Raw genomic sequence first — 16578 nt, forward strand, 5'->3', positions numbered from 1 at the left:
ATGTTATGCTTTCGGGTATGTGATTTTTTTCTCTCTCTCTCTCTCTCTCTTTCGCTGGAACAATCGTTTGTCGTTTGTCGTTTGTCGTTTGTTACAATTACAAACGTATAAACACGGAACGTTTTATAAAAAAAAAAATTTTTATTTCTTTCTTTCTTTTCCTTCTTTTAAAAGATTTTTAATTGAAACTTTTTTTCTTTTTTTTTTTTTCTCTCCATTCCAGACATTTTCTTTTGTCATTCATCTTTTATTATAATTTTTTTTTTCTCCATAACTGGAGAAAAAGGAATAAAATTGAATTTTTTTTTTTTATTAGAAAAATGAAATTATGAATTTTCTTTTATTACCCTTTTTAATATTTTTTTATTACAAATAACGATCGTTTGACAATTTTTGATAGATTGCTTGAATTGCATTTTTTCTGGGGAGGGGAGGGAAGGAGGGAAGGAGAGGGAAATCACCGTATTGAGAAAAATGTCTAAAATCTTTTTTTATTTTTGTTCCAGCTTTCCGAAGATATCGGCTACGTTTTATATTCTGCACTGGGATCATTTTACATACCCTCATGCATCATGGTGTTCGTTTACATTCGTATTTATTTTGCTGCCAAAGCAAGAGTTAGAAGAGGGATACGTAAACAGCAAAAACCGAACGCGTCGAAAGAAAAATGCACGAGTTTTACGAACGCTCCAATCGGGGATAATAATAAATTAAGAATGCCCGATTTAAGTTCTCCCGTTGATAAAAACAGGAATTCACCAATGAAAAACGTCGTGACGATAGAAACTATATCACCTTCTATACCTCCGACTATACCCATAGTGACATGTGATTTTGCAAGTGATATAAGCACGAGTGAAAATGCGGATTTAAATAATCCGACCGAAGGAAACGATAGCGGGTATTTAGACGCGCCTAAAGACACGTTAAAAATCGGAGGAGGTGAATATGGTGGTGGTAGTAGTAGTAGTGGTAGCTTGTTATCAACCGCGGCAAAATTTCGCGGTTCGACATTGAGCGTGAACGGTGATCTTGGTACGCAACAACAACATAGTACTCCTTCGGTCATAGGAAGATGTAGAGCACCTAGCGTGGGTATCGATACGGATATGGTGAGCGAATTTGATCCTTCTAGTTCGGATAGCGGAGTCGTGAGTAGGTGTGCCGTTGTTAAACCTTTAAAATTAAGATTTTGCAAACCGATTTTCGGTAGGAAAGCATCCAAAGCCAAACGTGAAGCCATTGATTTGGGTAAAATGCCTCCTCTTCACGAACCACAACAACAACCCCCTCCCAACATTGAAGAACTACCGAGAATAGAAAAACCTAAAAATCCGGAGAGAGAAAAGAGACGTATCGCAAGGAAAAAAGAAAAAAGAGCGACGCTCATATTAGGTTTAATAATGGGCTCATTTATTGCTTGTTGGCTTCCATTTTTTTTCCTTTATATATTGACTCCTTTATGCGGAGCCAGTTGCAACGTACCTAAAAGAGCGTTTGCATTTGCTTTTTGGCTCGGTTACACAAACTCCGCACTTAATCCCGTTATATATACAATATTTAATAAAGATTTTCGTAGAGCGTTTAGAAGGATTTTATTCAAGTGATGTTCAAGAGCGAATCCAGGATTTTTTTATTTTTTCGGCTATAACCACTACTTCTACTACTACCACGACTACAACACTCTCCTATTATTATTTATCATAAGTGCATTTTCTAAATCGGAATTCGCTCTTATTGTTATGTCGCCGAAGGAAAAAATATTAGATATTTCATATAAATTTTATTTATATTTATAATAATAATAATAATTAATAATATTTTAAAAAAATTATTCGTTTCGTTTCATTATTATTATTATTCTATTTTCAACAAAAAAAATAATAATAATTTTTTCTTGTGGCTGTGTCGATTCTATCTTTGATAAATAATTAAATAAATAAATAAATAAATAATAATAATAATAAATAAAGTTACATTTAAAATATTTTAATTAAAAAAGGGTGTAAAAAACAATTATTATTATTATTATAAAATAAAATATTATATGTAAATATTGTTTGCTGACCCGTATACTACGATAAACTTTTTTAAAGAAAAATATTATTAATAATAATAATAATAATAATTTGTTCTTGTTGTTCTGATTGTGCCAAAGAATGAATGACGTAACAATCATTTTGAAATTTATTTATAAGAAAAACAATAAAAACTAAACAACAAACAAACTCTCGTTTGTTGTTTCGTTTTTTTTTTTTTTTTGTTCACCACCGCCTTTTCGAAACACAAATTTTCTATCTCTATCTCTCTCTCTCTTTCTCTCTTTCTATTGTTTTCGTTATTTATTTGTTTATTTTTTTTAAACGACGAAAAAAAAAAATTACATAAGTCGATATAATAATAAAAAAAAATGTGGGGAGCAAAAAAAAAAACATAAAAGTATTATTATTATTACCATTATTATTATTATTATTAAACATTTTCTTTAAAAGAGTTTATATGAAGTCAGCAAGAACAAAAAAAAAAATCAACACCAAATTTTTTACACCCTAAAAATAAAAATAAAAAAAAAATTTTTTTGGCGTTACATACATCATTTACTTAATGAATTTATAAAATAAAAATATATATATAAACATACATTATGACGTGTAACGATTTCATTGGCTAATTAAAATAATATAATTAAAAAATATAAATTTTTCTATTGGCTGATATTAATTATTTCATTTTTGCGTGGTCCAATCATAATTTTTCATTTTTTCATTTTGTTTTTTTGTTATACGTGACGTCATAAAAATTTTTTAAATATATATATTTAAATTTAAACTTTAAAAATAAATAAATAAATAAATCCATTATTTTAATAATAATTTAAATAATAATAATAATTATTAAGATTTTTTAATTTTTTATTAATAATTATGTATTTATTTATTTATTTAATTATCATAATTTTTTTTATTTACAAATCGCGATTTTTTTTTATTTTATTGAGATGAGGAAGGAGTATGTTATTATTATTATTTAATCTCGACGCCATTTTTTTTTCAACGCTATATATTAGATAATTAAATAAATAAATAAATTATTTATATAATTATTATAAGCGGGTCAAAAATTATTATTATTAATTTGCGCGGGAACAGAAAAAAAAACTAATTATTATTATTATTATTATTATTAATAATAAATTTCATTTTCTTATTGAATTTTCTCTCATACATAATAATAATAATACTATGTAAAATATATATATATATATATAACAGTTAAATAAAATAATTTTAAATTATATTTATATATATAAATAATTTGTTATAATAATGATGATGAATAATAATTTTTAAAAAAATTATTTTATATCGTTTGTAATAATATTAATAATAATAATAATAACGTTTTTTCGTCTCCATTTCCGGTTATTTCGTAACCGAATCTTACGTTTATATATATATATATATATATATATTTATTCGATATAAATCAAACGAAAAAAAAAAGGGAGGGAAAAGAATTAATTTTTTTTTAATATTATTTTTCGCTCGTTTCCCGTTAATTTTGAGACCATTAAAAAAAAAACAGGAACAAACAGGAGCTGGAGCTGGAGCAAGAGGAGCAGGAGGAAAAGCACCATCTGGATTTGAATGAAAATTTCTTTTTTTTTTTTTTTTGACCAGTGTTTTTAATATATATATCGTAACGAATTTATTGTTTTCCCCCTCCCCACCCCGTTTTCCTCTTGTTGTTGTTGTTATCATTATTATTATTATTATTATTATTATTATTATTAATCGCTCTTGAATATTTTTTTTCATTGATATAAATGATGGTTACCGTTATTATATATAAAACAATTTTTTTTCCTTCTTTTTTTTTTTTTATAAATAAAATTAAATGAATATTTATATATATATATATATTATAAATGATATAAATGAAAAAGAAAAATGTCGGCTTAAAATAGCAATAATAATAATAATAATAATAATAATAAATGAAAAATTGTTCTTTTTGTTAAAAAAAAAAAAAAAAAATGTTTCTTTAAAACTGACAAAAAAAAAATATATCTAATAGTTATAAATAAATACAATACATATATATATATATATATATATATATATATATATATATATATATATATATATATATATATATATATATATTTATATATATATATATATACATAAATAATATAAAATTTTAAATACATCGAATTTTTAATTTAAATATTTATTTATTTATTATCATTATTATTATTTTCCTGGAGGAGAAAGAAAAAAAAATAATTTTTCCAGTTACTAATCCAGACGAAAAAATTAAATAAAAAAAAAAAAAGGAGGGGGAAAATTTTACCGGGGAAAAAATATATTTAATTCGTTAAACAACCGTTAGAGGCGCTACTTTCAGGTTTATTTCTTTTTATTTGCCAATATGGCGGATTGTCTGTTAACAACGAAAAATGTTTTTTTATTTTTTTTTATTTTACGCGAATTCACGCACGTATTCACTCACGCACGTGGAAAAACGGGAAGATGGAAAATGGTTGGAGCGGTTGGTAAGTTGATAAATAAAATTAATTTTAAAATAAAGGAGGAAATTTATTTATACTGAGAGAGGTCTTGAGAAAAATAACCAACATTTGGTTGTTGTTTGTTAACAAAAATTTTTTTTTTTTTTTTTTTTTCTCGGTTGTTGTTTTCATTTTATTCGTATCTAATAAACTGTACGCTTCATGAGTTTTCAATTATGTTATATGCCAAACAAACATCTTTTTATTAACATGGTGCTTATATTTTACATTTTACTCCATTATTCTCTCCATACATTTTAAAATCCTTTTCTAAAATTTTCTTCTTTCAGACGTCGGTTAATTTACATATGAATACTTTTTTAAAACCAAAGTCTTCTTCTTCTTCTTCTCCATCATTTCGGTTTTAACAAATTTCGTGCTCCCCCCTCTCCCTACCTTTCCCCTTTCCTTCCCCTCACCACCGGACTTTTTTACGTGTGCGTAAAGTTGAGTATATCCATGCGCGTCCTCAGTTAAATTTTCCAAAAAAATTAAAATTAAAAAAATTTATTATTCAAAACGTTTGTTCGTTTGTTTGTTTGTCTGTTTGTCAATTTTTAATTAATTTTTATTATTTAGAAAAAAAAAACATTCATAATTTAATTATTTGTCTCGTTTCCATTCACCCCCTCTCTCTCTCTCTCTTTCTCTTTCTCTTTTTGAAAAAGAACATTCTGGAAAAAACCAATCCATTTTTTTTTATCAAAAATAAATTCCAGTAAAAAGTTTTATTATTATTATTTATAAATAATAATTTTTTTGGGGGGAATGGGAAATGTATTCGAATGAGTAACAAAAAAATTTTTTTAATTAATAATTAACCCAACATCATCATCATCATCATCATCATTATTCTTTCCATTTTTTTCTCTCTTATTTTCATTATTATCATCATCATACTGGATTCCATGAGGATTTAAAATCCTGGAAATTTCATATTATTAATTCATATAAAAAGAAAAAAAAATTTTTAATATTATTTTATCATTGTTCAAACGAATAATAATAATGGTCATCATTAACATTATTATTATTATTATCTCAAATGGTAAAAGGAAGATTCCGTTTCCTTTGTTACCTTTCTTTTATTTCAAAAAAAAGAAAATTTTAAATGGCGGCGTAAAAGTCGGTATTAAAAAAAAAAAAAACCGTTAAAAATATTTAAATTTTTCCACTTACTCACTCACTCGAACGCCATTTTGAAATTGCGAGACGATCCGAGGGTGGGGGTAAAAGTAGGAGGAGTCAGAGGTGGTGGAGTAGGAGTGGGAGAAGGGTGAGAGAGAGAGAGAGGGGGGGGGGAGGGCAGTAAAAAAAAATATATGTAGCGTACCTTTTGTTAATTTTATATCGAATCTTTTTATTATCATTATCATTATCATTATTATTATTATTATTATCATTTTTTTTTTTTTAAAAGATCGAATTCTTTGGTAAAAAAAAAAAAATTTTTTTTTTTTTTGTTTTTTATTATCGGGTATCAAAAGGACCTTCTCCTTTTACATCACTTTTTTAAAAGGTTTTTTTTTTCAGGTATTTTTACGTCCCTTTTTTCTTTTTTTTTTTTTTTGTCTTCTTCCACTTTAATGGAATTTTTTTTTTTTTACGAGTATTAAATGACGTGGATGATGAAAAAAAAAAAAGGAGAAAAAAAGGAAAAAAGGAAAAACGCGAGTTAAAGTTAATTGATATGAAGTTTTATGTTCGGTCGTATTTTTTTTTTCCAGTGACGTAATAAGAAAAACGTTTAAATTTTAAATAACGTACATTATCATCATCATCGTCATTTCATTCCTCGTTCTCCCTTCTCCTCCCCCCACTTCTCCCCTCCCGACGCTTTTTTTTAATAATAAAAAAAAAAAATTTCAATATTTGAAAAACTGTTAAAATGAAACCGTTACTTTTTTTTTCCTTTTATATTTATTTATTTAAATAAATAATAATAATAATAGTGATAATAATAATGATAATAATGATAATGATAATAATGATAATGATAATAATGATTTTGATTTATTTATTTATTAATAAAAATTTTTATTAAAAAAAAATATAAAAAAAAAAAAAGGAAGGCGACAGGGAAGGAAAAGTCAATAAAGTTAATAATAATAATAGTATAAAATGATTTTTTTTTCTTTTTTAATTTCATTTTCTTCTGACACGTTCGATTGAAATTTTTTTTTATTTTTTTTTTTATTTTTTTTTGTTGACTTTTTGTTGCCAAAAAGAAAAAAGAAAAAAACCGTTAAATCGTCGTTTAATTTTTTTTTCTTTTTATGCGGTATTTAAAAAATAAATAAATAAATAAATATTTCTTGCGGTTCGAAACGTGGAAGAAGAAAAGTGACGGGAGGAAGAAAGGGAGGGAATGCGTGCGTGGGGAGGGTGAAAGGGGAAGGGGTAAACTCGATCGTAAAACAAAAAAAAAAATTTTTTTTTCTTTTTCGTTTCTTTTTATTAGATATTTTTTTTTTATTTCTTTTTAATTTTGTTTTTTGTTTTAGTTATTGCCACGTCACGAATCGTTTTTTTTTTTTTTTAATTGTCGTAATTAGCCAAGCGATTAATTTTTTTTTTTCTTTCTTTCTTTTTACGTCTTTTTTCATCCGTTAAATAAATTAAAAAGTTTTTTATTCGTTCGTATCGTTGAAGGAAGAAAAAAAAAAAAATTACCGGAAGTTTTTCATTTCCCATTTTCCTCCCTCTTCCCTTTCTCCCCCCCCCCAAACAAAATTTCATTTCACGCGCACGCTCAAACAATTCACGCACGTACAAACGAACAAATAAAATTTTTTGGAAGAAAGAAAAACTTTTTTTATTTAAAAAAAAAAAAAAAATTCGACACATAAACGTTTTGTCACAAAACAAAAAATTCAATTTATTAATTATTATTATTATTATTATTATTATTATTAATATTACGTAATAAAAATTTTCGTCGTGGCAGAATAAAATAAAATTTTATTACGGTTTTTTTTTATATTTTATTAGTTATAATAACGATACAATTTTTATAAATTTCAAAACTTTTTCTGCTACTGCCACGAAAAACAAAAAATAAATAAAACGCGTTAGATTCTTTATTTTTTTTCCTTAAAGTAATAAATTTTATTCTTTTGACACGATCATTTCTTACACAAAAAAACGAAAAAAAAATCTTTTTTTTTATTAATCAAATAATTTTTTATAAACATTTTCATTTTGTTTATTGTTAAATAAATAAGTTTAATTATTTATTATTATCATTATTATTATTATTATAAATAACAATAACAATAATAATAATAATAATAATATTTTTTACTTTTAAAGTTTTAAATTTAGTTTTAACAAAAAAAAGAAACTTTAAATTTAATTAAAAGTATTTTAATGTTGTTAAATTTAAAAAAAAAAAAAAGAAAACTTTTTTGTAATTAATTATTATTATATTTAAAATTAAAAAAAATTTATTTTTTTTAATTAGAATTAATCAAAAGTTTTTTTTTGTTTTTTTTTTTTTTTTTTTAATAAAAATTAACACCAATATTTTTTTTTTTTTGGCTAGTTCCACTTTAATAATAAATTTTTCTATTTTTTTAAAATATGACTTGGATGAGTTGCTAAGTTTATTGTTGTTGTTTAAAGAAACTTTTTTTATTCATTTAAAAAAAAAAAATTTTTCATGATTACGATAGTTTTCTAATGCCACGAATCGAAATGAATAGAAATACTTAAATGTCTTTTTTCGGTTCGAAGCGTGATTGTTCAAGCATTAAATTTTTAATTATTATAATAACTATTTTAAAAATTATAGTTTTTTTCAATGATGACGTATGTTTTCTAATGCCACGATCAAATGTAAATATACATGAATAAATAAAAATTAAATTTTTTTTTTCGATGCGCAAAATTCAAGTATGAAAATTTTAATTTTAAATATAATTTAATTTTTTTTTCTTTCTTATTTTTCTGACGACGTTCGTTTCTAATGCCACGATTTAACAACAAATTAAAAATACTTAAACTTTTTTTTTGGTTCGAAGCGTGATCGTTAAATTTTTAATTATATAAATAACTAAAAAATATAATACTAAATTATATAAATTTTTAAAAATTGTATTTTTTTTTCGGTGATGATTTCTGTTTTCTAATGCCACGATCAAATATATTATTAATAATAATTGATATTTTTTTTCGACGCGCAAATCTCAAGTATGAAAATTTTAATTATAATAATAATTATATATATATATATATATTTTTTTTTATTTATTTTTTCATACATAACGATTGTTTTCTAATGCCACGATTAATAATTATTATAACAACAAATTAACAATATTTATACATTTTTTTTTCGGTTCGGATCGTGATCGTTAAAACATCAATGACATCTTAAAATTATAATAAAAAAGTTTTTTAAAAATAATGAAATTTTTTTTTCTTTTCGGATATGACGATAGTTTTCTAATTCCACGAATAAATTTATCTATGAATATACATATAAATTAAATATTTTGTTCAATGTTCAGGTATCAAAATTCTTATTAAAATAATAATTATTTAATTTTTGTTTCTTTCTTATTTCAATGACGAATTTTTTTTTCTAATGCCACAATTTAACAAGAAATTAAAAAGATTTTTTTTTGCTTATTTAGACAAAGCATATTTTAAAAAAAAGGAATTAATGTTTTTCTTTTTATATGACGACGAAAAACGTTTTCTTATGCCACGATGAAATAAAAAAAAAAAGAAAACAAAAGTTTCGAAATGAAATTTATTAAAAAATTAAACGTTAGTAAAAATAATAATAATAATGAGATTTAAACTAAATTTTTCTTCATATAAACTAACACTACTGCCACAGTTCTAAAAAGAAAAAAAAAGGGGAGGAAGGATAAAGAGGGGGGGGAAAGGAAAATTAAATTTAATAGTTTTTTTTTTTTTTTCCTGACGGCATTAAAGTTTGTGTGTACGTGAATCGTGTAAACGTCAAAAGTTTATTAATAATAATAATAATAATTAAATTTTGTGTGTGTGTGTTGAAAAATAAAAAAAAAGGTTTGGTTGTAATGAATCAAAGGTAACACTCCCGCGGGGGGTGGCGTGGGGCGCGGGGGGAGGGGGAGTAAAAGTTAATTAATTTATTGATCGATCCAAAAAACAAAAGAACAACAAAAATTTTTTTTTTGATAAAACGTGGAAAAAGTTTTTTTTTTCTTTTTTCTCCCCCCGAGTTGTTTAAAACGATGATGATGATGATGATGATAATAATAATAATGATAACGATAATAATTAGCAAAAGTTATTAATCATTAATAATGACTTTAATTATTAGAAATAATATTTATTTTTTATTTAGTAATTATTATTTGAAAACTTTATTGTTACGCTAAGGTATTTTCTCTCTCTCTCTTTCTCTCTCACTCTCTCTTTGTAAAGAAAGAGAAAAAGTAGGAAAGGGAAAAGAAGAGAGAGAGAGAGAGTGAGATGGAAAATACTAAATACCAATGTTTTTATTTTAAGAATTACAAACAATGTGCGTAATCCTCCGGCGATATTAATTATTCCTCGACGTTCTTTAAATATTTAAACCGACGGGAAGGAGGGAAGAGAGAGGGGAGGGGGAAAACAAAAAATTAACATGTCGTGTTGCTAGACTTAAATCGTCAAAAATAAGAAAATGATAATATTTAATATTACGCCGCCGTTGCCACCGCAAATACAATCCCCGTTTTTTTTTTTTTTTTTTTTGGAAAATTCCAGAACGTTCCAGAGGGTAGAGTAGAGGGGGGAGAGGGAGACTAACGTTGTCTTCTTTAAAAATTAATCACATGATCCGTGGATACGTCGTTTCGAATAAAATCAAGGTCGTATTGAAAGAGGGGAAGTGGTAGGTCGGGAAAATGATGCGACGGAGTGAAAGTAAAAATATAGGGAGGGGAAATGGAGAAGAAGAAAGAATATACTATAAGATAAGTATAAGCGGATAGGAAACGAAAGGATTGTAAAAAGTGAGAAGGAGGGGGTGGGGCTAAAAATGAACAAAGTGAGGGGAAGTGAAGTAGGAATCATGCAAATGAGTGGGAGGGAGAAAAAAAGAAGGTATTCTGCATTATGGTAAAAAAAAAAGAGTGGGGAAAAATGAGGGGAAATGAATAGAGTGTAGAATGAAAAGGGAGGGGAAAAAGAAGGAAAGGGGATTGGTCGATTCGTATAAAAAATTAAATCCTCATCAATTAAAAAAAAAAAAAAAAAAAAAAAAATGAAAATTTTAAAATTTCATAACGGCCGTCACAAAATACGGTAGAGCAAAAAAAAAAAAAAAAAATTGAATTATTGCTTATAGCTACGGTTTATGACGATATAATAAAAATATCGATGATGATGATAATAATAATAATAATAATAAATTTCGTATGTGAAATTTTTTTTAATTAATTTTATTTCTCCCCCTCTCCTCCATCCTCCCTTCTTCCCTCCCTTTCCTTCCCTGCCTCGATCCCCTCACATCGAAAAATAAAAAAAAAGAGGAAACGGAAACGTTTCTTTTTTTTTTTTGTTTTGCTCGTAAAAAAAATCAACCGAAAACAAAATAAAAAATTTTTTATTTTTTCTTATTCTTCTTCCACGTCGGTTTAAAAAAAAAAAAAATTTTCTTTTTTTTATTATTTTTTCATTTTGACTCTCGTTATTTACATAAAAAATTTTTTAAAGCGTTTAAATATGGCGTATTATAACGGTTTTATTATTAAGCGTTTCTGCTGCCACGTCTTTTTTTTTTAAACCTCAAAAAATATTATATACATTTACTTGAAGTAAAAAATAATAATAATATTATTTATTTTAACCTTTTAACCTTTTTATCGATAACATATATATATATATATAACGATATGAACAGATAGGGGGAGGAAAGAAGGAGGGAGAGGGAAGGGAAGGAGAGGGGTGAAGGGGAGAAGAGGAGGGGATAACCGACGAACTCACCTGTAAAGCGGTAGATAATTAATAAAATCAAGTTTAATTACAAACCAGGGATTAATTATGTGAAGGGAAAAAGTAGGGAAAAGAATTAAAAACAGGTAGAGGTAATCCAATGGGAAAATAAAAAGATTTACTGTTGAATTTAATGGTAAAAAGATTAAAACTAATACGAAGAAGAAAAAGAAAAAGAAGAAAAGTAAGTGAGAGTGAGAGAGAGAGAGATGGAAAGAAGAAAGAATGAAAGAGAGAAAGAGAAAAAAAAAGAAAATTTTTAAATTAATTACCCAATAAAATCTCAATCATTATTCAAAAACTAATCAATCGAAAATAAGTTCAAAAGAATTTTATCGATAAAAAAAAATGGCGGAAACGGAAACGGAAACGTAGAACACTTTAAATAGTAAAAAGAGGTAATTGTTTTTATTATTCGAACATACACGCACACACACACACACACACACACACGCGATGATGATGACGATTATAAAACAAAACAAATAAATAAAATTTATTATTAAATTTTTTATCACCGCCATATTTAATTTTATTATTATTATTATCATCACACAGCCTTCTTTAAAAAAAAAGAAAAATTTAATTTTTTAAAATCTTTTTTTTTTTTTTTAACAATTCCGACGTATCGGAAAATTTTTTCTTTTTTTTTTTACTATAATAACCGATCATAAATTTTAGTTTTTTATTTTCTTTTCCTTTTTTCCTATTCCCCCCCCCCATCCACCCCCTCTCCCCCCTTATTACATTTGTCAACTTTTTGCCTCATTATTTAAACCTTTTTCTTTTTCCCATGAGGAATTATAATAAAATTTGAGGCGCACAAAACCCCCCCACACCACCACCCCCTCCGATTTAATCTTATTATCTTTTGACATCTTGGCAACAGGACAAACAAAAATGATTTAATTTTTTTTTAACTTACTGACAATTATTATTATTATTATTATTATTATTATTATTATTATTATTATTATAAAAAATCTCACACTTTTATTTTCCCTTCGTTTGTTTGTTTGTTTGTTTGCTAACCCCCCCCCTCTTTTTTTTTTTTAATTTTTTCCAACCGTTTTTTTTCCTTTTTAATTCCTCCTTTTTTTGGCTCCTTTTTTATAATTTTTCTTTCTTCTTTTACGTTTTTTCTAAAATCCCCAAATTGAATTTTTTTTCTGTTGACACGTTCAAAAATGAAAAAAAAAAAAAAAAAATTACTACCGTTTTATTACTTCCGTTTAACAAACTCGAATAAATAAAAACCGAAATAAAAAAAAAATTTTTCATTACCGTACAAACAAACAAACGAAAATCATTATCATCATTATTATTATTATTACATAACAAACGTACCGTAATAAAATTACTCGGTGGTAATAAAAAGAAGTAAAACTTAATTTAAACGTATAAAAAAAAATCAAAGTAATAATAATAATAATAATAATTTAAAAGTAATAAATATTACATAGTCGTCGTTCTTAATATACATAAGAGACCAATTCAAATTAAATATAAAAAAAAATAAATTTTTTTTTCTTCCTGTTACGTCATCATTGATTAATGACGTTTTAGATTTGTACGAGTGAAAGAAAAATTTTTTCTATTCCCACGTGAAAAACGTGGAATTTAAAAAAAAAAAAATCGTTTGCGTGCGTGTGTGTGTGTGTGTGTGTGTGTTTCGTTATTCTTTTTGTTTTTTTTTTATTTTTTTTTATCCCTCAAGAGAGTTTTTAAATTCGGGATGATGATGATGATGATGATGATAATGATGATGATGATGATGATGATAATGATAATGATAATAATAATGATAGTTTTTGTAGAGCGATAAAATTTAAAAAAAAAAATTAGGGTCAACTTTGTCAAAGAATTGTTTTTAACTTTAAATAAAAAAAATTGCATTCCTTATCGGAAATGGATGAATTTTGACTTATTATTATTATTATAACTAAAGAATTTAAGTTTCTTGAGGTTTAACCTTTTACTTAACAAAAAAGGTTCACACAGAAAACCTTTTGTGTTTACAAACATTTATCTTTTTAATTTTTTTTTTTTTTTACTACCAAAAGAAAATTTTGTCGAATTTGAAGAGACACAGAGACGGAGAAAAAAAAGTTTAAAAGAAGTGAAAAAAATTTTTCCTTTTTTCCTTTTTTCCTTTGTTTCCATTTTCTTGAATTTTTTCAAAAAAAAAAAAAAAAGGAAAAAAAACTTATTACATTTTGTTTTTCGTTCTTGTTTTATTACCTTTTTTTTTTTAACTTATAACAAGAAACTGACTGACTGACTCTTTCTCTCTCTCTCTCTCTCTCTTATATAAATTTTTTTTTTTTTTGCTTGAAGCAAACCTGAAATGATTTCTTGTGTAATTTTATGTAAAATTGTGTAAAAAAAAAAGAGAGAGAGAGTGAGTAAGAAGTAATTTTCAGCTTTGGTAATTGGATATAACGGTAAATATAGGAAAATATAGTTAAAAACTTTTTTTTTAACAACCTCTCTCTTTCCCCCTCTCTCTCTCTCTCTTTTATATTTTTATCTATCTCTCTCTCTCATTCTCTTCCTCTCTCTATTTTTTCCTATCTCTCTCTCTTTCTTTCTCTTTTGGAAAAATAAAAATAAAAAAATTGAAACACTTTATTTTTTTTTGAAAATAAATAATGAATATTTAAATGATAAGATTAACAGAGGCGAAACATGTTTTTTTTAAAACTGTTAATTTTTTTTTTTCAAATAAACTTTCTTTTTTTTGTTTTCTAAAGGTTTGTTTGTTCGTATGTTTGTTCGTTCGTTCGTTTGTTTTGTTTTTTTTTTTTTTTAAACATGTTAAAATTTTGTATATTGGAGGAAGAGAGAGAGAGAGAGTGATTATTAGTTTAATTTAATTTAATTTAATTTTTTTTTTCACTCGCGAAAACAATTCGTTTTTTTACAAAAAAGTTTTCAACCGTTTTTCTTTTTTTTTTTACGTAAGCTAAATGTTTTGTAAATAAAACAAAGACAAACGAAAGGTAACAAACGATGAAACGTATCGGGGCATTAAATATGGTTTTTAAAAAGTTGTAATTACGTAGGTAAAAAGAAAAAAAAAAGAATAATTTTTTTCGTTTGTCGTGTCAGGAGTGTAACGAACTTAAGGAAACGTTTCAAGGAGCCAACGTAAACACATAAAAAAAAATGATTTACGCAGTAAATTACTGTCCGTTCTTTTACTCCTTCTGATTTTCCTCCTGTCAATTTTCCTCCCGACAGGAAAAATATTTTATTTATTTTTTTATTTATTATTATTATTATTCAATATTGAACGTTTTTAATGAGACGTCGTCACACAAAAAAATTTTTATTGACGACATAATTTAAAATCACTCTGATATTTTCAATCTGGTCCCGGTTAATTACCTCATTTCCGGTTGTTTTTCCCCCACTCCTCCCATTTTTTCCCTCCACTCCTTCTCTCTTTTGTAACCTTTCTTGGACTTTTTCCTTTTATCCAGAATTTACCATCTCGACTTAAAACATTTAATTTATAAAAATTTTTTTTGTCTGTTGACTTTTTCTTCTTCTTCTTACTGTCTTTTCTCCTCCTCCTCCTTCTCCTTCTCCTTCTCCTCCTCCTCCTTCTCCTTCTCCTCCTCCTCTTCTTCTTCTTCTTCTTATTTGAAATTACTGTCAAATAAAGTTCACATCAATTTTTAATTTAATGTTTAAAATACAAAAAAAATTCGATTTACTGCCAATTTCTCCCTAGCCCCCTCTTTTTTCATATCTCCTCCTCCTCCTTCTCCTTCCTCCTCTCGCGTCGTAACCAATATTAAATTTTTTTTTTTATTATTATTATTATTATTCGTCTTCTGCTGTTGGTTTTTTTTGTTTTTTTTTTTTTTTTTGTACATTTATCTAATAACCGTCACCTTGTCTATCTTTCTGTCGTATTTATTTAGTATATCAACTCAAAAAAATTACAAATTCCTAAACGTCTTTTTAGTTTTACTAGTAGTGGTGGTGGTGGTGGTGGTAGTTGTCGTTGTCGTCGTCGAGGTTAGTACAAGGACAAAATGAACGGGGGGAGGGGGGGAAAGCAGAAGAAAAGAATATAAAATGTCTTATAAAAATTTCATTTTTAAATCCGATATGAGATTTTCTCTAAAAAAAAAAAAAAGAAAAAAAAGAAAAAAGAAAAAAGGAAAAAAAGGACAGAAAAAAAAGGAATTTAATATATTATTTAATAATTAACTTCTTCTTAAGAGAAAAACGTGAGAATAGAATGAAATCTTTCGGGTTATTAGAATTTTAATTTTTAATAACGGTTTATTATTAAACGTTAACGACTAAGAAATATGGTTTTTTACAAAAAAGAGAGAGAGAGATTGGGAGAGAGAGAGAGAGAGAGAGAGAGAGAGAGAGAATGAGAGAGAGAAAGAAAGATTTCATCTTGGAAAAAAATGGACCGTATTTAAAAAAAAATGGTTTTTCCTTATTATTTTATTATTTTTTATTATTATCTTATTAATAATATTGTTACTATTATTATTATTATTATTATTATTTTAAAAATGTTCGCGTGTTTAACGTCGATAGATTTCATTACTTCCATCCTCTCTTCTATCATCCCCCCACAAAAGAGAAAAAAAAAGGATCCCCGTTGAAAGTATAAATATAATTCCCGCGTGTTTTTATTCTCTCACTCTTTCTCTCTTTTCCTTTCTCTCTCTTTCTATTATTTACGTTTTTAATCATTTGAAAAAAAAAAAAAATTATTTATAATGTCATTGACCTTTAAAAAAATCATTTATTATCAGTAAAATTTATTATTATCATTATTAATTAATTTATTATTTTTATTTATTTTTATTTTTTCACGTAAAAAAAATTTTTCAATTATTATTATTATTATTCTTTCCTTTTTTTTTGTTTTTTCTAACAATAATTCATCACCGTCAAAAAAAAAATAAAAAATAAAATAAAAAAGGAAAGGAAAGGATTTTTTTTCCTTTTTTCTTTTTTTTTCCTTTTTTTCCTCTCCTTTTTTAAATTTTTTT

At 25.4% G+C, this 16578-nt stretch overlaps 1 protein-coding gene across 1 annotated transcript; it reads left to right on the plus strand.

Annotated features, from left to right (window-relative positions):
- On the plus strand, positions 1-1607 carry Phum_PHUM460920 (class A rhodopsin-like G-protein coupled receptor GPRadr1, putative; the record flags this gene model as incomplete). The annotated part of the gene is made up of 2 exons (XM_002430005.1): positions 1-15; positions 507-1607. 2 exons carry the CDS (start codon positions 1-3, stop codon positions 1605-1607), a joined length of 1116 nt encoding a protein of 371 aa, XP_002430050.1.
- Positions 1608-16578: the final 14971 nt, after the last annotated feature.

This window comes from Pediculus humanus, genomic scaffold (genome assembly GCF_000006295.1).
Source record: "Pediculus humanus corporis 1103172108241 genomic scaffold, whole genome shotgun sequence".
NCBI classification, from domain to species: Eukaryota; Metazoa; Arthropoda; class Insecta; order Psocodea; family Pediculidae; genus Pediculus; species Pediculus humanus.